Source organism: Filicampus tigris, chromosome 13 (genome assembly GCF_054856515.1).
Source record: "Filicampus tigris isolate MCC_2025a chromosome 13, RoL_Ftig_1.0, whole genome shotgun sequence".
NCBI classification, from domain to species: Eukaryota; Metazoa; Chordata; class Actinopteri; order Syngnathiformes; family Syngnathidae; genus Filicampus; species Filicampus tigris.
In genome coordinates this window covers 5,615,826-5,639,608 of record NC_141229.1, presented here as the reverse complement: position 1 = coordinate 5,639,608, position 23,783 = coordinate 5,615,826, and the positions used below count along the sequence as shown (strand labels likewise).

Sequence of the window (23,783 nt, the reverse complement as noted above, 5' to 3'; positions counted from 1 at the left end):
CACCAACAGGGGGCAGAAGTCATTTTATTTCTTTTTTCTAGTTCCTCCAATTTACAAAAAATGTCCCGGATTTACAGTAAGATAATTGTACAAACAAGTCTGTAAATATAAATATTCCTATCAAGCATGTACACTCCTGATTATACAAGTTCTTTGCACAAAATAACAGGCACTTGGATGTCCTACTTCATAACCTTTGCCCACGAGTAGAAGAAAACAATCCCACCCAATAAACATGTACAATTGTGTAATAGTAGCATTGCTTACGTATGCCCTTTATGACTTGGACACGTGTTGTTGTGTAGTTTGTGCGGGTTAGCGCGGCCGCAGAATGCTTGGCAACTCCGCTTGCTTGCGTGCTCGACATCACTGACATTTATTAAAAAAAAAATAAAAATAAAAAAAAATAAGGCTGAGAATTGAGACGTTCACAAGGTCACCTGGGTAAAGAAACAATGCAGTGGGACATGTTTAAAAAAAAAAAACTCAAATGGAAAAAGTGCTTTTGTTCCCTTCCAAATGTTCATGGCAGATTATTGTCACAGAGTGGGTTGATTCAAATAATCCGGTTTCCCTTAGCGACATTAAATTTGGGAGGCATTTGGGAGATGATCTGTTTTTCCCTCCTTCTAAATGTGGCCTTTTATGGTAGATTGTTGTCACGTATGGGTCGATTCAAATAAGACAGCTACCCTTAGCGACATGAGATTTGCGAGGCATTTTGGAGAAAATTTGTTGGTTTTTTTTTTTTCTCTTGTAAATACAGACTTTCATGGTAGATTGTTGTCACGTGAATCCTTGATTCAAATAAGCCAGTTACTCTTAGCAAAAATATTTTTGGAAGGCGTGTCTATTGTTAATGAAAACACAAAATCAGCTTTCCCCCCTTCTAAATGTGACTTTTTATGGTAATTTGGGAGGCAATCTACTTTTTTTTCCCCCCCCTTCTGAATGTGGCCTTTCATGGGAGATTGTTGTCATGTAGTGGGTGAATTTAAACAAGCCGTTTACCCTTCATGACATGTAATTTGGGACGCAGGTCTATCACTGATAAAAAAAAATCAGTTTAGCCCCTTCCCCCTTCTAAATGTAGTCCTTCATGGTAGATTGTTGTCACGTAGTGGGTTGATTCAAATAAGCACCTCTCCCTCAGCAACATGAAATTTGGGGGGCATGCCTATCATGAGTAGACCCCTCCCCCCCAAAAAAATGTCTGTAGAAGCCATGCCACTCAAGAAATTTGCCATTTTGGTTCTAACAAGCCATTTTAACTTAATAGTAGCACACTCTAGATTTTTTAAAAATTCCCCCCACAAAGCCTGTTTCCCGGCAAAATAGTCATAAGAACCCATACTAGAAAAGACACCGGAAATCTTCCATTTAGGTTAATTTTGGCAATTTTCAGCGGTCCTTTGAAGAAGGACTTGCCTTGTAGATTTTGTCCATTTGCTAGAAAATCCAAGCTAGCCAGATGGGTGACGCGAAATTTGTGTTTTAGTCACTGTGATGATCACTAGTAGACCCGCAAAAATGTTTCAAAAGACACAACAAGTAAGCAAATTTGGGGTTAATTTCCGCCATTTAAAGTCAAAGACAACGGTTGTTTTAAATAAACACGTAACACTCTTTGTTTTATGTTTAGTTGGACAGTTAACTTCAAAAGGGAGTGGCAATAAGCAACATAAAGGCTCAACTTAAAGCTTTTGGGAAGAATTGTTCAATATCTTCCAAAGTCCTGCTTGATTTTTTGCTCTCAAGTCAAAGCAAAGAAACCGGCCGAACGTCTGCTCGCATCTTGAAAAACTCGTAGGTCCGGTTACTTGCACCACAAGGAACCACTATACAGTGATTCTGAGGAGAGAACGAGTGTACGAATCCGAACACAACCTGAAGCACCCATACCTGAAAACAAACAGGAAGTCGGCCATTTTGGTTTGAAGTCACCTTTTGGGGGGATTTCAGCTATTTGAACCACTTGTTTGTTTGTTTTTAGAATTGCATTAAATGCTCTCGCGCTGCTCAGATTTTTACAAGGAAGCACTTTGATTCATCTGCATAGGACCAACATCGGATTGTGCCGCTTCACTGCTTCAGCAGGTCCTTGAGCACAGCGCCGCCGCTGGCCTCGGCCGACACGGGCACAGGCGTGAATGTGGGCAAAGCGTCCGAGATGGGCTTCATCAGCAGGTGGCCGGCCGGCCCGCCGGACATGGCGGCGCCGGCGGCCAACAGGGGCACGGCAGCAGAGCGCGGAGCCAGGAAGGGGTTGCCGGACTTGCCCGTCGCCGCGCCGCTCGCCGCCGTTCTCCTGGAGGGCGGGGCGCTCAGAGGCTTGATATCCAGGACGGGAAGCTTGGGCGGGGGGAGCGACGGCGTCGACTCAGTCTCCAGGAACTTGACAAACATCTCTGAGAAAGACTGTTAAAGAAAGAATAAAAAAAAAAAAATATTCTTCTCAAACTGCGAGTTGTAATTTAGGAGCCACAAAATAATTTACAATAAATTACGTCATATCATTTGAATAAGAGTATAAGATAGTGCCTTGAGATAAAAATTGAATTTGTTCTGTGACCACTATTGTAACTCAAATCACTTCTATCTCCAGTTGTAATGTGGTTTTTTTTCAATGATATATAGCACTCTAAAATATTGTACTTTAATAACATTTGACAAAATTAAAGAAATTAATTGAAAAAAAACAAAACAAAAAAAAAGCAATTTTTCTACACATTCCATTGTGCCCATCTTAGCCTCCAGGGGGCAGTCAAAGACAAAAGTGATGACAGACGGCTTTGGCTGTTCATGGAGGCTCAGCTCTTCACAGAGGATAAATGATATATGACTGAGGACTGTATTGTAATTAAATGGGCGTAAAATATTTGCAGATTATCGATTTTTCAGGGGCTAGCCCGGTCCCTATCCCCCATATAAACTGCATCGAAAATCGATGGATCATATACAGTAAAATCGTGTTTCCCATTGTGTGTTAACATTAGCATTATGCTAGGGGACAAAGTTTTCTCATTTCGTTTTTCACAGTTTTTCACTTCGACGGCGTCAAACATTACTGGCAAACATTACCGACACCTTCCGAGGAGTCACGACACCATCACGTGTATATTCCGATGCGTTTTAGTGGCTAGCAGACCGAGAATTGGATTAAAAAAAATGAAAATGACGTATACGCGCTCCCGGCTTTGGTGGTAGAAACGCGGCTATGCGCTCGCGGCCTTAATGAGTTAAATAATGCCAGCCTCCATTCACTCCAAAAACAGAACTGTATGTGACATTTTTGGAAATACACAAAGTGCAATTACAAAGATTTATGTTAAATTTGACGGTAAACTGGAAGTGGAATTAAACAGCTTCCTTTTTGAAAAAAATGTTCACTATTTGCCAAAGTGCTGCTTATTGTGGAGTTCAGTTCTCAAATCTCAACAACAAAAGGTTTCCCAAGAGATGCTAGAGAGTAAAGGCATCTTCCCCAGAGTAAAATGAGCATTATTACAAGAATATAAGATGTATTTATGAAATTCAATTGTTAAGACAGGTAAATATGATTCACCTCATTATACTTTAATATCACAAGATTATAAACTTTCTCTTGGAAAAATAAGACTATTTGACCTGGCGATATAGACATTTGATTTTCTCAAGATTGACTTGAAATCATTCTCATCGCATAACAAATCAATTTAACATTACTTTCCAACTAGTTTTTCTAGAAAATACGCTTTTTAAAAAAAAAAAAATCCAGTGACATTTAGGGGTACAGTGATCCCCCGATACATTTGTAGATTTTCCTTTAACTCACCTAGTCACTTTTTTTGTGACCATGCCAAAAAATAACTAATGCTTTGGCACCATCTGGTGGCATCTTGTTGTCAAGGAACTATGTTGACACGAGAAGTTGAGACATAGACATTCATTTGGACACAACTAGTGCTTTGCCGCCAACTTGAAGCATCTACAATCAATACTCTGCGAATAGCCAGGGTTCACTGTCGCATTACAATTATGTTTGAGAAGCGATGCCATGAACGATGGAAAGATGCCCGATGGGCTGGCGGCCAAGTCACTGTCGCATGTGTCGGCATCGTTTCGCCTTCCTACCGTGTTAAAGGCGCTTCCACTGGTGGGCCTCTGGGGAGTGTTGGGGACGCTCTGCGCGCCTCGGCCACCGAGCCAGCTCGACATCCAGCCACTCACGCCGCGAGCCGTGTCCTCCTCCGACATCTGGACCACAAAAGACAACATCTGGAAATCAGCAATAACTCGGGCTGGGCGACATGGCCGTAAAATAAAACATTTTAAAAGACCCTGTAAAGTGAATTCAGAGGTTTGTTTCGAAGGAAAAAAAAAAAAAAAAAAGAGCTCCCTTTGCTGTTTAGCACGCAGGAGGTGCGGAGTTCTATTTTATATTTACTGAAGATGTTAGTAGATGAGTGAGAAGAGCAAGGTTGAATACTTGTATATCTCGGGATCGCAATTGGAACGTCACAGCTCACCCGTTTTCTGGGTTTGGTCCCGTAACGTTTGTAAAGCGAGCCAGAGGGCTGTTTGACGTCAATTTCAGTGACCAGCAGAGGGCAGTATTAGGCCAAAACGGCAGCACCATGACATGGATGGAAATGGATGGACTAATCTGCTTAATACTTATTCCATAAACGCAATATTAACCAGAATATCGTGTTTAGACATTTTTGATTTTTTTGTGGCCTATACCGATATTTGGCAGAGTAAAATTCTGATAACAGTTTCATCGGCCGATGACTTAAAAATAAGAAAAAGTTCGGGTTTTGGTCCCTCAGGACTGACAACAAAGAATTTCACAGGCAGAACATTTGACTCTTTTACAATGTCAACAAAAATCTTCCTATTGTTGCCATTTTTTGGGTGAGGGAGGAGTGTTGTATGTTATTATCTTGGTCTTCAGTTGTAGGGTGTTAAAAAAAAATCCTATTTTAAAAGAGCAAATAGCAGCTGATCAAATCAGCCACCGATGACTTGGTCAGGCCCTACATTATATTTGCAAAAAAAATAAAAAAATAAAAAAGGGATACAACACTGCAACCATTGATGCTACACATTAGCCTGTCAATGGTGTTTTGCATTGTGTATTAGCATGAAGCTAAACAGAATGCACAGTTGTGCGTACACTGTAATGATTTAAAGTTTAGGAGCACTATGTGCTCAAATGGCTTTATTTGGATTAGGTGCACTCACTTAGTGCCATTCCAAAGGCGCCGGGTTCATGTCTTAGAGTATCGTGATTTCCGGTTTTGATACTATTACAGGCTTAGAAAAAAAAAAGAAAAAGAAAAATGATGGTAGATTACAAATCTGCAATACAGCGAGGCCTGAATGATGTATTGTGAAACATTGTAATATGTCACGCCAAACGTTAACGCCGGCATCATCTAATTATCCACTAGCAACATGCCGTGTCTCTGCGTGAAAGCGAGTCCGTATTCCTCCTTCGTCAGGTTCTGCGTAAACGCCACAAGGGTGAAAAATACCAGATCTGTTGCGGCAATTTTGCGGCAAAGTGAGACAAGTTGCCGAAGACATAATGGGCCTCATTTCCCCCCAACTCCGTCAGCATAATTAGACCCGCGGGGTATTTTTTTGCTGACTCGACACGTCGCTGCAAGAGGAAGCGGTCTCACCGCGCTGTCATCCTCCCTCGTCGACGACGTCGCTTGCTCACAGCTGGATGCACTTAGAGCGCTCTGCCATTCCGTAAGGGGGGGGGGTGTAAACACGAGCGGGGAAGGACAGTGGTGGGGGAGAAAAAAAACAAAAAAAAAACAAGAGGGACCCACCATGACAAAAGTACAAGCCCATAAAAATGTTCTTTGTCTTTGGGGGCGCAGTCATCCAATTTGCCGTATCTGTTTCCCTTTAGGAGGGTTGGAATGGTTCCTCGGGGCTGCTGCCAGACCTTCTGGATAAGAAAGAAAAGCTCCCCCCCCCTGCCTTTCGTGGAAGTTTTTGGGGTTTCTTGTGGTCCGCAAAGAGCTAATTTACATTTTTAAATGCGCGTTTCAAGCTCGCTGCAGCCATTTTCAACTCTCGGGTCTTTGTTTGATTTTATGAGCCTTTCAGCATATTCGTGGCCATTTTTTTACGATTATTGCTTCTTTCACTGCAAAGTTTTTGACTAATATCAGTTGTGGTATAACATATGCATATCCCTTTTTCATTTTTTTAACCCTTCAATTTCCAGCTTGTTTGCACAATGCAGGGGTTAAAACATTTTTTATGCTTGCCGGCTTTTTGAAAAATAGCCGCTAAAGTTGGCAACACCGGGTAGCCATCGCTTGGTCTCAACACGTTGGCTCCGCCCCCAGTCGTCACGACAATGAAAGCCGCGTTAATTAACGCAATATACTATATATATATATATATGACTTGTTCAAAAATAACAAAGTATGTTGTTTTTTGGTGTTGATGTGCTCAAAGCGCTCATGGAAAAAAAAAAATGTTTCCTTGGTTTTGGCCTGTTACTTTGTTGTTTCAGAAACCACAAATTAAGAACTTGATTCCCAAATGTAAAATTATATACATGCACTCTGTCAAAAAAGCATTGAATGATGCGTGATTATTAAAAAGAGCTCAAATTAGGTCATTGAAATGCTCATAAATACAATTCCAAGATGTCTTAATATACTATTTCTGACAAAACAAGTCATATATATATATATATAGTATATTGCGTTAATTAACGGAACATTAATGAAAGGGCCGTTTGAACACACACACGACACTGTGCTTGCACGTTTACGAGGCGCGTCGCAACAGGAGCGGCGTTATTCCGACGTGCAAATCGTACCACAATCGTGTCATTCAGTTGAAGCGAAAACGGCCTTCAATTAAAAAAAAAAAAAAAAATTAAAAAAAAAAAAAAAAAAAAAAAAAATCGCTGACCTTTTCCACGTCCTCTCGGCCGAGCCCAAGCACGCTACCCATGAGCCTCAGCACGTCCTTGCGCTTGTTTCTGGGCGTGTGGAAGTAACCCTGAAGCAGGTTGCGCATTAGGGCCCTGGGGACACAAAAATTTGAAACGGAATTTGAATGAATGTCCGTTGCGTGAGGGAAACGAAGATCAATTCAGCGGCAATCGTGTCACCGACTTGTCAATCTTGCCCTCGGTGCTGTTGAGCAGGTTCATCAGTTTCTTTTGGGCCTCCTCCAACATCTCCTGTCTCACGTCCACTACAAACACACACAGGCACTTGTGACTCCGTACACATGTTCCATAGGTGGCAGACAGATAAGGAGGACAAACAAACGAGCTCATAAAACAGGTCTGCAAAAACACGACCCATCGAGACGGAGTCATATCAGATGTTTCGTTAAAGCCTAAACGAGAGCGTGGGAGAAAGTTTCGCCCCTGGCATAAGGGGGAATTCATAGGTGTTGGAGGAGAGGTCATTGGGTCATTTTGTTTTCAAACCAATATCAGGTTGAACAAACACATTTTAACAACAACAATCCCATACATTAAATTTAGGGTTGTCAAAGTTAAAGCGTTAACTATGGAGATTAATTTCAATTTTATAACACATTAAAAAAAATTAACTCAGTTAACTCACTTTTATTTACTTGCTGTGGCGACTTGCCTCTGCTCACTTTGCAGGGTCACTGTCACAAAGATGGATTTTTGTGTAGTTTTACTTAAAAAATTTGCTCGATGGCTCATTGGGGAAATCCAAAATAATTTGCGCACTTTACAAAGCCAAATTCAAATACCATATTAGTTGTATGTCTTTAGTGTATTGTTCAGCAGTTGTATTTTACAAGAACATAATCATATTCAAGGATCAAAGAAAGCTATTAGAACGGTCTTTGAATCAAAATACACTTTTAAATTTGTTTCCATATTAATTCCAAGATATTACTCAAGTACCGTCAATATCAGTTCCAAGCGTTGTAAAAAAATTGTAGGTGAAGAATATGATTAATCGCGATTAACTATGGAAAAAAATTGCGATTAATTCGTTAAAAAATTTTAATTGTTTGACAGCACTAATTAAAATAAGGAAAATACTACATTCATTTACACACGGTTAATTTTCATATTATTTGATCAAACAAACTTAAAATAAAAAAAATAAAAAAATGTACATACACCACTGGATTTCATTTTGAAAATCAAATAAGTTTACTTTACATCATTATAATGCCATTTCTTAGATTATCCATCAATTTGTAGTCATCAAAAATTCTTGCCTTCACTGAAGAAATCAAGGAACAACTCCCTGACAACGCCTGTTCTCCATTTGATCTTTCCTATTTTTAGCAAGACAATTTAACCTCACCCAAGAAAAGATTTTAAAGCTGCCAATTGAGTTTTTACGTTATCGAGAGAAAAAGAGGTTCCAACACTGAAAATAGTCAGTGAAGCTTTGTACGATTCACAAAACAGTGGAAACAATGTTCCTCTAAACTTGCAAAACGGGCATTTCGGGAGATCACGGAGAGAGCGAGTCCCGCACCCGGCACAAGGCGGCCTTCATATACGATGTTGGAAAAGTCCTTGGGTCATTTGTTTTATTCCAAGCCAAAAGAAAATAACTTCATTGTTGTTAGAAGGGAAAGGCCAAAGGCAGCAGGGGCGAGGTGAGGCTCTGGAGGTGGACCAAACACCAAGCCAAAAGTTATGGAAATTGCTTGCTAACGTGTGTGAGATGGAATTTCCCCACAGTGGCGGGGGGGGGGGGGGTTGGACAATAAAGGTTGTTGTTGTTCTTTTTTGTCACCTTGCTGCTTCAGATCCTCAATCTGCTCCTCTTTATAATCCAGCTGGTCGGTGAGCCGGGACGCCGACTCCAGAGCTGCGTTGGCCTCGTCCAGGTTCATCTGCAACGTGAATGTCATTTTCCACACTTAGTTGGCTTTATGTTGAGGTGCAATTAAACCACGAGGCCATTAAAGCACCTGAAGGGCAGACGCTTGATCTTCGAGCTTTTCTGACTTCCTCCGCCACTCCTCCTTCTCCTTCCTGAGTTTATCCAGCTCTGCCGAGTACATGGCTTTCTCCTCTGAACGCCAGCAAAGGAGACATTATGATACGTTTCCACAAATTAATTCTCTTGTTATAATTCATTTTTTGTGACATGCTTTGGTCAAAAACAGTGGAATTGCAAAACACTCAGCACCCTCTCTAAAAAGCCATGTTGAAAGCAGCCGGTTTAGGGACCGAGCTTTTGGCTTTGACATGAGAGCATTTACGTGTGGTGAGGAAAAAATAAATAAATAACATAGGCTGGTTAGCTGCCAAGTCACGAGTGGAGAAACTTTGTGTAAGGGCAGAAGAAATCAGACCCCAACAATAATGTGTGCAACCAACAACACTGCAGCTCTGCTGCTGTTTGTGGCTTTGTGACGTGTGAAATTTTTTTTTTAATTCATTTGAAAAAATTGCTAAATGTAATACAGTGGTGCCTTTACACAAAATAATCAATCAGTCCCTTAAAGAAAAAAGAAAGAACAGTAAATGAAAATGAAAAATAAAACATTTTTAAAAAATACCACAGATTAAAAAAAAAAAAACTTAGAAAAGTAAAAAAAAAAAAAGTGGATATAAATAGCTTTTGTGTTAAAAAAAAAAGAAAAAAAAAAAGACACCTCTGAACTATGTAGAACTCAATTGAAGAAAATATTTTCTAAAGGATCCGTAAAAACAAAACTAATGTGGTTGACTGGGGATGCGGCTGTGTTCAGAATGAACCAGTCACACTCAAACCAATTCAATGTGCCACCACTTCAAGTACCTCTGAGAAATCGCAAATAAAGTTCAGCTGTTCTATGCATTTCCTGACATTTTTATCAAATACCAGTACAAAATATATGAAATATTAGACATCTTATGTGTGCGTGTTATTTAAATAAAAGAAATGAGAAGTAGTTGTTTTCCTTTGTTCGATTAATCCCATTGAATGACTGATCAGATTTCACGGTTGACTCTGCTTCTTGCCTTGTTGGAACTGCTCTAGCACCATCTGCAGGTTGGAGAGGGAAACAGCATACTGCTTGACCTGCTCTTGCGAGGTCCCGAGCTGCAGGAGGGCGTCATCCCGCTGCTTAACCGCGCCGCTCAGCTGCTCCTGCAGCGACTCCACCTGCATGCTGGCCTGCTGGCTGCAAACGCAATTGACAACGTCAACAGTCCCGGTTCGCTGAGCTCCACTTCGGTTGGGCTCGATGCCGACCTGGCGCTCTCCACCGCGCTGGAGGACGTGGCCAGTCGCTCGTCCAGCAGGGCCACGCGGCGCCGGAGCTCGGTCTCGCGGTCCTCGGCGGCGAGGGCCTCCCGCGTGTACGAGTCCTCGATCTCGAGCAGGTGGTTGCGCAGACGCTCCAGCTCCAGGTTGAGACGCTGCTCTTTGTCCTGCACGTGCTGCAGCTGCGCGGACGCACCGACAATTTTTTTTTTTTTTTTTTCGGTGGCTGTTGTTGTGCCCGTTGTTCCCTAGTCGCGCCTTCGGTTAATAAAGCGCTGTTTATTGAATGTTTATCTCAACCTAAGACAAATGGTCACCGCAAAGAGCCTGGATTCTGTTTGAGGTGTCTTTTTTTTTTTTGGGACAAGTGTGGTTATTGACCGGCTCAACGTGTAACGTGCCTCAAATTAACTTGCGTTGCGAGTCGGCGCTGTGTAATTAAAACTGACGTTTCAACGTTTCGATTGATTGACACGTTTCAAACTAATAAACAGGGAAGGGTGGTAAACAGAAAAAGGAAACGGAGGAAATAAAACTGCACTTTTTGGAAGCTAAATGTCAATATGTCCTTTAGAAGAAAACACTGTACAGTATTTAATATTGTATTATTATTAATTTTTTTGTACATTGTGCTCAAAAATGTTCTTGTTCTTCCCTATTAATCGGACGTCTGATTTAATCGGCTGGTATTTGATTTTTTTTTTTTTTTTTAACACAGTAAAGATGAAGTCAACGCAAACCTTTTTTTTTTTCAAGAATATGTTCTATGCAAGCCCACTAGTTGAAACAGGGCATTCTGATAAATTTTGCGTTTGTGGAGTAAGTGTTAATCCACCAGTTTTTTGCCATCTCCGGGGGCGGCCATTTTGTCTTCTATCGACTGAAAATGACATCACAACTGCTCACAATGACCAATCACGGCTCAGATTCAGAAAACAGGTCAGCCGTGATTGGTCGTTGTGAGCAGTTGTGATGTCATTTTTCAGTCGACAGAAGACAAAATGGCCGCCCCAAGAGATAGCTAAAAAAAGAGTGCATTTTGCTGCTTATATTCCACAAACGCAAAATTAATCAGAATGCTGCGTTTCAACTAGTGGGCCTGCTGGGAACATATTCTTGAAAAAAATATGTTTTGGGTTGACCTCCGCTTTAAGGCATTAAATTATAAGAGAAAATAAGGACATTCGAACATTCATCCTCCCCCCATACCCCAAAATAAATTTTAAAAAACAAAATAATATAAAAAAAAACAATCGTCCGGTTATTGACGATTTTTCTCTGTTGTAAAGTGAAACAAATACTAAAGGACAAAGTAATATAAAGCAGTCAAATGTTCTGCCGTAAGCATTAAAAAGTGATTTTATTTATCGTACTTTTTTTCCCCCTCCCAAACTAAATCAGTTGATTAATCAGTTATTTGAATTTTAAATCTGCCAAAAATCGGATGAAAATCCATATCGGTGGGTCCTTACTTTTCGCCTGCGGGACAATTTCCCTTGGGGACAATAAAGTCAAGCGAAGTGAACATGCCCACCTCGGTCTGTAACGCCGTGGTCTCCATTTGCTTTTGCTTAAGCGCCATCACCACCTGGTCCCGCTCCTGCTGGAAGGCCAGCGCTTTGTCCTGCATGGACTTGATCTCGTTCAGGAGTTGATTGAGCTCGCCCGATTTACCCTGCGCCGGAGAGACGACAACATGAAAGCTCTTTCAAACCGCGGGGCCAAAGTCCAAATGTTCGCGCTCGGTCAACCGACCTGTTCTTTGTCCTTGAGCATCTTCTCCACGGTGGCGGCTTTGTCCCTCATGGCGCCGAGCTCAAACTCGCGCTCGCGCAGCAGCATGGACACCTGCATGTTGGTCTCCTGCAGCGCGGCGAACTCGGACTCCTTCTCCCGCGAGCGGGCGGCCACCCGCTCGTTCTCCTCCTTCAGCGTCTTGGCGTCCGTCTCCAGGATGAGGGCGCGCTCCTTCAGGTTGGTGACGGCCTGCTTCAGCACCTCGTTGTCGCTCTCGCGGTTGCGCAGCGCCTCGCTCACCCGAGCCAGCTGGTCCCCTTTGGTCTTGATGAGCAGGTCCTTGTCGCGGACGGACCTCTGCAGCGCCTCCAGGCTGGCTCGCACCTGCTGGAGCTCGCCGGCGCGGTTCCTCTGCTCGCTCTCCGACGAGGAGGCCGAGCAGGAGAGCCGGCGGTTGTTCTCCTGGAGGGTCCGGATCAGGTCCTCCCGCTCGGCCAGCCGGGCTCGGAGGGACGCGGCGTCCGGGCCCGCGCCGGGCTGAGCTTTGCTTTGGGGAGCCGAGGGGTCCGAACGGCCCAGCAGGACATCCTTGGTGGCGCTGAGCTGGCCGAGGCTCTGCCGGACCCGGGTCAGCTCGGCGCTCAGGTCGCCCAGCCGCTGCTCCTTGCGCTCGTAGCTCTCGATGAGCCCGGCGTAGTCCGCCGAGAGCCTGGAGCCGGCGTCGCCGTCGGCCGACACCCGCGCCTGGAGGCCCAGCAGCTCCTCCTGAAGCTGCGCCGACTCGTGCTGCATGTTCTTGACGGTGGTGATCACCTGCCGCTTCCACTCCTCCATCTTCTTCACCTGCTGCTTGAGCGTGTCGCGCTCCTTCAGCAGCTCCTCAAACTGGTTGCTGCTGACCCCGCCGCCGCCGCCGCCGCCGCCGTCGCCGTCGCCTCCGCCCGACGACTGCAGCACCGTCACCAGCGTCTGGCACTTTTGCGTCAGCGCGTCGATCTCGATGTCCTTCTCCCGGATGATGCGCGACAGGTTCTGGATGGTCTCCTTAAACATCTCCTGGCTCCCCGACGGGTCGCCCGAGTTGGAGAGCCGCTGGTTCTCCTGCTGCAGCTTAAGCAGCGCCGCCTCCTTGCCGGCCACGATGTCCATGAGGCGGTGGTAGTCGGAGCGGAGCTGGCTGTTCTCCCGGGTCTTCTCGTTGAGCACGGCGAGGACCTGCTCCCTCTCCACGCCGTAGGCCTGCAGCTGCTGCTGGAGGAAGAGGACGTCCTGACTCCCGCCGCCCGCGGTGACTCGGGCGTGAAGGGCCTGGATCTCCAGGTCCTTCTGCAGGATCGCCTGGGAGAGTTTGCCCACTTCGTCACGGGACAGCGCCATCTGGTCCAGCTGGCTGGCCAGAGACAGGTTGGTCTCGTTGAGCCGGCTAATCTCCGTCTCCTTCTCCTTCATGCCCTTCACCAGCCGCTCCAGCTCCGCCTTGGAGAGGTCGTGCTTCTCGTTGCCGTTCTCCTGGTTCAGAGACGCCGTCTTGTCTTCCTGCAGTATGACGTCGCCGCGCTCCATCGTGGACTCGGCGGGACCTCGATTCTCCAGGGTCAGCCGCAGTCCGGCCAGCTCCTGGTCCTTGGCCCGGAGGAGCCCGTCGAAATCCAGCGCGGCCCGCTCCAGCTCGCTCCGGGAGTGGAGGAGCGAGGCCCGCTGCTCCTCCAGGCTGCGCCGGAGGCCGCGCGCCTCCTCCTCCAGGCCGCCTCTGGACGACTTGAGCCGGGTGATCTCGGCCTCCAGCTCGGCGATGGTGTCCACGGCGCGCGGGGGTCTGCTCTGCTGATCCCGCGCGCGGTCCATCTCCTCCTTCAAGTGGCTGTTGTCCTCCTTCATGGCCGCCAGCTGTCTGTCCTTCTCCTCCAGCGCTTGGCGCAGCGCGTCGGCCTCCCTCCTCGCCGCCGCCATGCCGGATTCCCGCTCGGCCCGCGCGCCGGCCGCGTTCCGCTTCAGCGTCTCGGCGAAGGCGTCCTTCTCCTGGATCAGGTCGGTCAGCTGCTTCTGCCCGGCGACGGCGACGGCCAGCAACCGGTTGGCGTCGCGGCGGTCGGCCGCCAGCTGCTCGCCGTCCAGGCGCAGCCGGCCGATCTCCGCGTCCTTCTCCCGGTTGAGCTCGACGGCGCGCTCGTGCCGCTCGGCGCCCTCGGCGAGCGAGCGCTCGGCCCGCTGCAGCTCGCGGCCCAGCCGCTCCTTCTCCAGCGTGAGGGCTTCGATCCGCGCCTCCTTCTCCCGCAACGTCCCGCTCGCCGCCGCCCGCTCCTCCTTCGACGAGTCCTCCGCTTTCCCCGCGGCCTCTTTCAACTTCCCGTTCTCCAACTTCAGCTCAAATTCCCGCGACGTCACTTCCTCCATCTCTCGTCGAAGGTCGGAAAGTTGCCTCTCCTTCACCGCCAGCTCGCTTTCATCCCTTTTCGTCCTCCCGGTCTGACCGAGCGTTTCTTTTGCCGAGAGCTCCTCTTTCTCCTGCAAGCTCTTCTTCAGCTCTGACGTTTCTCTGCGGGCCTCTCTGCTCTGCTCCTGAGCTTGTTTCACTTTGTCCTTCAGGTCGCGGACGGCGCCCTCCAGCTGCTGCTTGCTCATGTGCAGGTCGTTGAGCGTGAAGGCACTCTGGCTGATCTTTTCTTTCTGGGCCTCCAGCTCCTGCTCAAGCGATCCATTTCGGTCTTTGGCGGCGCTGTGCTCCGTCTCGGCCTTCTTCAGCTGCTCTTTCACCGAGATCAGATGCTGGGGAAGTCAGGGGGAATGACCAATTAGCAAAAGAGAATTTATGTAATAAAACTGGATGCTTATGTGCTGATGAACTGAAATGCTATTCAAATAGTTAAACACACTTGGGATGTACAATGCGAGCATTGAAACATTTCAAAATACCGAATTATGGTTTTCAGACGCCCCGGATGAATATTTTTGAAGTTGGAAAGGATTGAAGAGGTTGAGAGTGAGTTTTAGAAGCATCGAAAAGCGGAAGAAGAAGAACAAAAATATAACACGAGTGAATGCGGCAGCCGCGCGTTAACGGTTCAGACAAGTTTGGTCGGACCTGCGTCGCCTCCTGGTTTTGCCGGTCTAGCTCGTCGAGCTCGGTCAGCAGGGTGTCACGTTCCTCCTGCGTGGCCTTCAGGGTCCTCTCTCGCGTTTCCAGCGCCTCCTTCAGGTCTTCCATCGACTCGGTTTCAGATGGTCGAGCTGCACTATCCACTTTCTCCTCGGCCGCGCTCAGTCGCTGATGCAGAGTGAGCTTTGGGAGGGAAGCAAAGAATGAATCCGCTGTCGGATGATGAAGGGCCAAATTGATTATTATTTAGATGATATTATTACAGAGGGAAAATCTCCCCTCCGTAAAAGGATTTGCAAATGCATATAAACCTAGCACTTTATAAAAACTGTATTAAGTCATTAAACTCACCCTTTGACATCTACACGCAATAATAAATGTCAGGGAATGCAGGAAATTGTAACGGCAAAGTAGACGGTAGAGAAGCAGAAGCTATCGCTGAATTAAACCTGACAACAAAACCAAGACTCCACCAAATGTTGCCATGGGAATATTTTCATTGCCTTGCCTGAATACAACGACAATTAACAGATGTGATTTTGAACAAATAACAAAGCGCAGATTTAAAAACAAATAAATTAAAATCCGGGAATGTCAACCCATGAATGGTGAAGCTTCACAGAACATTTTGCATCTTTGTAAGCAAGCATGCCATTCGTTACCTTTTATGACTATTAGGGATGTCACAATATCGGCAATCTCGCGATATTAAAATTGCCACGATATATCGCCGTCGTCGTAAGCATGTCGTTTGTTACCTTTTATGACTATTAGGGATGTCACAATATCGGCAATCTCGGGATATTAAAATTGCCACGATATATCATCGTCGTAGACATGTCGTTCGTTACCTTTTATGACAATTAGGGATGTCACAATATCGGCAATCTCGCGATATTAAAATTGCCACGATATATCGCCGTCGTCGTAAACATGTCGTTCGTTACCTTTTATGACTATTAGGGATGTCACAATATCGTCAATCTCGCGATATTAGAATTGCCACGATATATCGTCGTCGTAGGCATGTCGTTCGTTACCTTTTAGGACTATTAGGGATGTCACAAAATCGGCGATCTCGCGATATTAAAATTGCCACGATACATCGTCGTCGTAAACATGTCGTTCGTTACCTTTTATGACTATTAGGGATGTCACAATATCGGCAATCTCGCGATATTAAAATTGTCACGATATATTGTCGTCGTAAGCATGTCATTCGTTACCTTTTATGACTATAGATTATTTCTAGTCATGTGTTCATCTATTGTGAGGTTCAAATTAAAAACTGGTGAGAGGAGCAATGGCATTTTTTTGATAACATGTATGCCAGTGCGTAGTCAAATGTACCATTGACTTATTTTCTTACCCTCCAAATTATTTCAAGGTATTCTGATTATTTCTATTTCTTTTTTTTCTTTTTGACTGGGGATTTATTCTGTTAATTTCAAGGAACGGTTCGAATGAGTGAGTCCGCCCATGAAAATGACATGATCACACCTTTTCTTGCTCCAGGGTCTCCTTCTCTTCTCTTAATGTGCCGATGATGGTGTTCAATTCTAAGATATCGGCATGCTCGACCTCCTCCTGTGGTTCTGCCTGATTTGGGAGAACAATGACCGAAATTGAAAGCAATCATTAGGAGTGGTGAAAACCTAGGACTGGCTTACCCCGAGCAAGCTTTTCAGTCTTTCCGCTTCTTTTTCGGAAGCGGCGAGGTTGTCCCTCAGCACTTGGATCTCATGCTCCAGTTGGCCTTTCTGCATAGCCTTGCCCTCCTGCTCCCGAACCCGCGCCTGAAGCTCCTCCACGGAGGCCTGCAGCCGGGCGTAGTTCTGCAGCAGCGCCGCGTTCTCTTCCTGGGCGTCGTCCCTTTCGGACTGCAGAGAGGCCCGCACACTCTCCGCCTCCTCCAGGCCGGCGGATAGCTCAGAGAGACGGGCCTCGCGCTCCTCGGCGGCCTTGTGCAGGGTGGCGACGGCGGTCTGAAGTTCCAGATCTTTGGAAGGGTTTGATGGGGAGCTGGCTGGCGAGGCGCCTGTAGAAGGACATTTGGTGATTAGCCGACTGAACCCTCGCGTACACGCAATTCAGCATTCGCTGATTTTTTTTGGGGGGGGGGGGTGAATCTATGATATCTTGAAGAATATTGGTGCTTTTTTCAGGTTTCAATCATTGATGGTGTTTTTTTTTGTTTTTTTTTTACACTAGCATTTGACGGTTCCCGTTTTGTTTGCATATCATGCACAGCGCAAAGTGAAACTGATTCTAACGCTGTCCAAAATAAATTCCGCTCTAGTGCGCATATTAGTGTGATGCCACGTCTGTTCGTGCTAAGGTTTTACTTAGACGGGCATGCTCGTCAATACTATTGACGAAGCTAAGCTGAAGGTGATTTGTATTGAAGTCGTTTAGGCAAAATGGGTACATGACGGTGTACAAGCTAGATGCATGGTGTTGATGATTACACAGTAAACTGCTCCGATCATATTGTTCACTTATATAAACAATTCTCCACTGAGTGTGAGGGAAACTGATTGAACAGATGCATATAAAATACACATTGTGTGTATACTTCAGCAATATGTCATATGTCACTGTCCTTTGACACAAGTTTGTGCTGTGGCATTAATGGACAATATGTATCACTTTGACTATTATTACTTTCCAAAGACGACCAGGCAACAGATATGGAATATGCGGATTTTGGGGGCAGGGCTTTCACCGTAACCTCATCGGCGGTGGTCACATATTCAAGGAGAAACATCTGCAGACCATTCTGTAGCTGCTCCTCCAGCTCCTCGATCCTCTCCTCATACTCGGCCAGCTCCTCCCGGTGGCGCCGGCTGAGGTCGGACATCTTCTGGCGCTGGGCGTCCTGCAGGGCGGCGAGCTCGTGCTGGTGCTCGTCCACTTCGCGGCTCATCTTGTCCCGCAGTTCCTGCAAAAAAAAAAAAAAAAACTAAGGTTAAGTCTCACAGTGTTGCTTAAGTGTCGAGGCAGCTTTGCATTTTACTGGGATTGATTTTTCTCTTACGGGGATTTACCTGAACTGTTCTTTGAAGTTTGAGAATCTCACCCTGGTCAGAGTTACCCGCCCCCGCTGCTGTCGATGCCTAAAGGAGCAATTCAAAAACTGTGACTTCATCAACGGTATAAGAATTGATATTGAATATTAAATACTGAATTTAATGTTTTTACTTACATTGTGTTTTTATTTGTTTATAATCTGTAAATAATCTAATTTAATTGTAATTAGACGTTTTAATTCAATTGAATTAGACATTTCAATGAATTTTAACGTATTATAATACATTTTAATTTAAAATTACATGTATTCATTAGAAATTAATTTTGAATTGAAATGTTTCTTTTTTTCAATTTAATTCCAATTAAAATGTTGCTTGACATAATTTGACATTTACATGTGATTAACTTGAAAATGAAACTATTTAATTTTGTATTTTTTAAATGATTGTTGTTGTATTTAATTCAAGTCAATTCAAATGTAAATGTAGTTTGTTTTTATTTAACTTTAAAGTTAATTGAATATCACATTTGACTATCAATTTCATTCTACACTGAAATTTACAATACACTTTTGCTAAAAATGTTGGTGTGGTTTAATAGAAATTTATTTGGAAATGGACATTTCAATTGGGAAACTGAATGGGCAATTTGGAAATGTAAATTTAACTGTTCTGGTAAATTTCATTTTAAATTGAAGTGTGACTATATAGATTTGGCAATTCCAAATTGGGAAAACTAATCTCAAATCAATTTACAAATGAAATGTTACAATTGGGAAATGATCTTATACAATGATCACGTTAATCTGATTTGGAAATATCATTTTAAATTGATTTGGAAATATAATTTGAGATTCCATTTGTGATTTTCAATTGGAATGTGACTTGAAATTCCATTCAATTCAAAGCTATTCAATCAGGAACCACAAATATAGATGACTAAAAACCAAAATGATATTTTAAATGTAAGCAGAAAAGCTCAGGAAGATAGTCTGACTAACTGACTAACCAACCAACCAACCAACTAATAAACTTCTTAAATCGACCTCATCCTCATCCTAACCTGCGACATGCGCCTCCAGTGCGCCACCTCGGCTTCCAGTCGCAGCACTTCAGTGGCCAGCCGGTTGATCTCCTGCTGGGACGAGATGACTTCACCGAGGTCCATGTCGTCGCCATGGAAGCCGTGGTGATGGTGGGACACAGAGGGCTGGGACAGGAAGGACGATGCCGTGGTGGCGACGCTGGAAGAGGCCGTGGTGACGGGCAGCACGGGGGCGGCAGAGGCGGACTGGACCGAGCGCTGAAGCTTCTGGACGTCCTCCTGGAGGCCGCTTTGTCGGGCCTTGAGGTGACTGATCTCCACCTGGATGATACATGGGCACCTCAGTGTTTGGAGTAATGGTTGCTTTTTTTTTTTTATTTTATTTTTTTTTACACACTAATGTAATGAGTGTTTTTTTTTACACTTTTTACACCAAATATCACCTAAGAAATATGAAGCTCTTTAAAGCGGAAGTCAACGCAAACATATTTTTCTCAAGAATAAGCTCTAAGCAAGCCCACTAGTTGAAAGAAGGCATTCTGATAAATATTGCGTTTGAGAATAAGTGTTATCCACTCGTTTTTAGCCATCTCTGGGGGCGGCCATTTTGTCTTCTGTCGACTGAAAATGATGTCACAATTGCTCACGACGACCAATCGTGACTCAGATTCAGATAATAGGTCTGCCGTGACTGGTCGTCGTGAGCAGTTGTGATGTCATTTTCAGTCGACAGAAGACAAAATGGCCGCCCCCAGAAATGGCTAAAAACGAGTGCATTTTGCTGCCTAATTTATATTCCACAAACGCAAAATTAATCAGAATGTCGTGTTTCAACTAGTGGGCCTGCTGGGAACATATTCTTGAAAAAAATGTGTTTGCGTTGACTTCCGCTTTAAGTATCATAATCATTACTAAACATTAAAATACAGTAGAATAGTATCATGTTATTGTCATTTGCTTGTTCCATAAGCAAAATGGGGTGGGATTAAAAATACAAACTGGATTTTTCTGGAAAAATAACATTTTAAGGCAATATCACCCGGCCCTCTGAGAAACTTAAAAATTGTTGCATTCCAACCAATTGAAGTTGATGCTCGTACGTCTTTCTGCTGCAGAAGCGTCCTGTAGTCGGCCGACTGCTGCTTGATTTGGATCTCGGAGGCTTCCAGCTTCTCTTCCAGCTCGGCGTGGAGCTTTTTCAACCTTTCGCACTGCAACAAAAAGGATGCAGTTGCTTACAATGAAGTCCCCGCAGCGTTGAACCACGAAAAAAGTCAACAGGAGCGTTTGTCAGATGTCCGCGGGCTGTTAGCCAAACGACAAGCAGGCAAGCAAGCAAACGAGATGCTAACCATTCCTGTCGTGTCAACAGCATGATTATAATCTTATCGCTAAACACTCCAAGTTGCACTAGGACACTAAACCATACCCGTGTAGCAAAGTTCCACGACAAATAGGTGCCTAAGATGTGCGTTTGCGATAAAACGACTGACAGCAGCACCGGTGTCCACATATTTGCATTGGCAGAGTAACAGGTGGCATCTGTGGAGCTCCATTTATTGTTTATGGCGCAGTTCAAAGACGGCGCAAAACATCTGAAAGCCTGATATTAATAAAATTCTAGACGGGGATCTTTTAGTATACTGAATTATTGTAGTTATAAATTAATGAGATGTCGATCTCATCCAGCGAAAAGCTTGCTCATTAGTATTTTGCCAGTTTGTACAAATATGTCTTATAATAATAAATACATAAATATTTGTCTTTTAATTAAAAGTAAACCACAACATTTGGGATGAGAAAATGTATTTAACAAAAATCATATCTAATACTGTAGCTGTTAAAAATATGTTATATAACACTGGTTAACAATTTTTTACTAATTTGCTTAATCAGAGATGCAAGCAAACCTTTCTAGATTATTTTTTTGCGCTTCTTCCAAATCTGCCTTTGTTTTTTTCTCTAGCACACCAGGTTTTAATAATGATAAATCATTATTATTAGTAGTATTATTATTATTGTAACTAATAATCATTACAATTATACAATTATAGTAATTACAATAATTATAATAATATGGCAGGTGGAATTATTTTCAGAAATATAGTTATAAATTACAATGCATAGTAAAATCCATGCTGCGCAAGCTTTTACAGGTCAAACTTAAAACAGAAAAATTAAAATACTTCAAAAACCTGATGTGCTCGAAAAAAAAGGTAAATAAATTGTCAGTCAGCATAAAAAATATTCGTAGAGAAACATCATCCCTGATTCAAATTTGCTGTTAACCAGTGTAATTATAAATATTTTAAAAAAATTATTTATAATTAAAAAAATACACATGGAAATACTGCCTTTGCACGCCATCTTTCTAGTTGGAATCTGAATTTGAAAAGCACATCTATGTGCAAGCAAAAGTAAGACTTTATCAAGCAGGAGGTATACAAATAATAATAATAATCCAACCTCAAATTTCTGAGAGGACAAGGTAGCCTCTACGTCCGCCAGCTTGGAATTGGACAACTGCAGCTCTGTAGCGGCGTCTGCGTTTACATGGAAAGAACAACAGAAACAGTCACTTATCTTCTTCTTTTCCCCACTCGGAAAGAAACGCATTCACATATGTCCGATGTGATGTCATGCAGTTCCAGAATGGAAACAAACACGGAGCACGTGTCCCTATCACGGCACATGAGATCTGCTTTAACACCCTCACATGACATGCAAGCAAACAACACATTGAAGGTCCTATGCAGTCAATACATTGAACTCTCCCCTTATAGTTTCATTGGCCAGTGTCTCACCAACCATCAAAATAAATAACACATTGAACAACAGGTTATCATTATCAAGTACAGACATTTATTTTCCATATATGGAGGAGGATTAGTTAAATCATGTCTCTCCTTGAAATTAATGGAAATGCCGTAAATCTATTGCAGTTGCAATAATAGAATGTATGCCTAAGTATGGCTCTATCGTCTATCTGTATGTGTTGTTTCTAACATTTGTGTTTCAATATAAGTTAAGGTTTAGAACTAACACGATATTCATGCTTGGTTTGTTAGCCCGTGTATAGACTTTCCCGTTATGTATTAGCATTTCATAACGCACAAGTTTCATCATGCAACAAGATAATGACCCAAAACTACCAACTCGAAAGACTTCATCAGGGGGTAAATGTGAAAGGTCTTGGACTGGCCAAGTCAATCACTGAACCTTAACCCAACAGAGCATGCATTTCACCTCCTGAAGAGACTGAAGGAAGAAACTCCCAGAAACAAACAAGAACTGGAAGAGGCTGCATTAAATGCCTGGAAAAAACCCTTTCAAATGAAGACTGCAACAGTCTTGTCAAGTCAACGGGTTGATTTAAAATAAATAAATAAATAAATAAAAATATACAATTATTGGGAAAAAAATCTGCCAATTTGTGACTCCGCAGGCGCTACAATGCGAGGGTCCACTTTACATCATTTTGTAAAAAAATCAAGTGACACACTCATTGGAAAGCCATGGGATTCCATCCTGTACATATTTTGCGAATTCCGTGAGTGACAAACTTATCAGGTTACTAAGTGATTCCAACATCTACATGCATTCGAAAAAAACAATAGACAAACTCATTAAGTAGCCAATGCCATGTAATTCCATCCTCTATATTGCTTTCAGAAACAAGTGACGCTTATTGTTTAGCCACATGATTTTATTTCCTGGGGAAACAAGTGAGATACAGACTAATTAGGTAGTCATATGATGTTGATTTTGGCTACATTGTTTTGGGACACAATTACGCGACCAACTCATTAGGTTGCATTGTGATCCTACCCCTTTTCATTGTTTTGGGAAACAATGATTGATAATTGACAAACTCATTGCGAAGCCACGTGATTGCATCCTAAACATCACCCATTCATGAAATAATAAATAATCATGAAGTTGGACAACTAGAGAGTTAAGTGGTCTGCTAATGGTGATGATGTGGCGACTTACCTCCGACCTCTTCCACTCCCTCCAGCAACATATCTTTGGTAAAGTTAGATATCTGCCCGGTGAAGGACGACAGGCTGCCGCCGACCTGGCCCAGCGACTGGCCGAGGCCTGAGCCGATCCCGCCGAGCCACGATGACATCTTTTCGGGTGGCTCCACAACAACAACACGGCCGAACCAAAACAGAAGATCGGTGAGGTCGACCGGGGAGCGGTGAGCTATCTTAGCCTAGCTTCGGTTAGCCAGTGACCTCAGGCATTAAGATAAACTGTCAATGTTAAACAAATGGGGTAAATTATCCCCTCGATAGTTTACCTTGGCATTAATATAACAGCTTTCATCGGTTCGGTTCATTAGACTGCCAACTCGGCTGCGGCAGCCATTATGGGGCCGGCTGGCTGTCACCTGTGACGTGGACACAACCGCCGCGGTGCACTGTGGGATTGGACATGAAGAACCAACCATTTTTAAAGGGCCAGTGAGAATATGCGACGCGAATCAAATGGAGCGTTAATGTCATGAATTTGGGGACTACGTGGTTATTGTAGTCAAGTGGGCTACGGTTTAAGCGCCGTTATATTGTCGCTAAACGATTTATTTCAACGAATTATTCTTGAAATGGTGACGTGAGGGCGAAACGATGAGGACTTCGTTG

The 23,783-nt window shown here is 43.9% G+C and overlaps 1 protein-coding gene across 1 annotated transcript; it reads right to left on the bottom strand.

Annotated features, from left to right (window-relative positions):
• Positions 1–6: 6 nt before the first annotated feature.
• On the bottom strand, positions 7–23,551 carry trip11 (thyroid hormone receptor interactor 11). Its single transcript, XM_086049198.1, has 19 exons — positions 23,131–23,551; positions 21,604–21,680; positions 20,238–20,348; positions 19,156–19,458; positions 18,111–18,179; positions 17,839–18,004; positions 16,734–17,101; positions 16,564–16,662; positions 15,049–15,246; positions 11,985–14,732; positions 11,764–11,904; positions 10,218–10,411; positions 9,983–10,146; positions 8,944–9,047; positions 8,766–8,865; positions 7,137–7,218; positions 6,931–7,045; positions 4,114–4,236; positions 7–2,418 (listed from the first exon to the last, which is right to left on the bottom strand). The coding sequence occupies exons 1-19, from the start codon at positions 23,267–23,269 to the stop codon at positions 2,083–2,085; spliced, it is 5,637 nt and encodes a 1,878-aa protein (XP_085905324.1). The 5' UTR covers positions 23,270–23,551; the 3' UTR covers positions 7–2,082.
• Positions 23,552–23,783: the final 232 nt, after the last annotated feature.

Coding starts and splice junctions, on each gene's coding strand:
- trip11 (XM_086049198.1), bottom strand. CDS start 23,269: ATGTCATCGTGGCTCGGCGGGATCGGCTCAGGCCTCGGCCAGTCGCTG. Junction 17,102..17,838: donor GGAGGAGCAGCTACAGAATG/GTCTGCAGATGT, acceptor GTCCTTCTACAG/GCGCCTCGCCAGCCAGCTCC. Junction 8,866..8,943: donor ATCAAGCGTCTGCCCTTCAG/GTGCTTTAATGG, acceptor TTCACGTTGCAG/ATGAACCTGGACGAGGCCAA.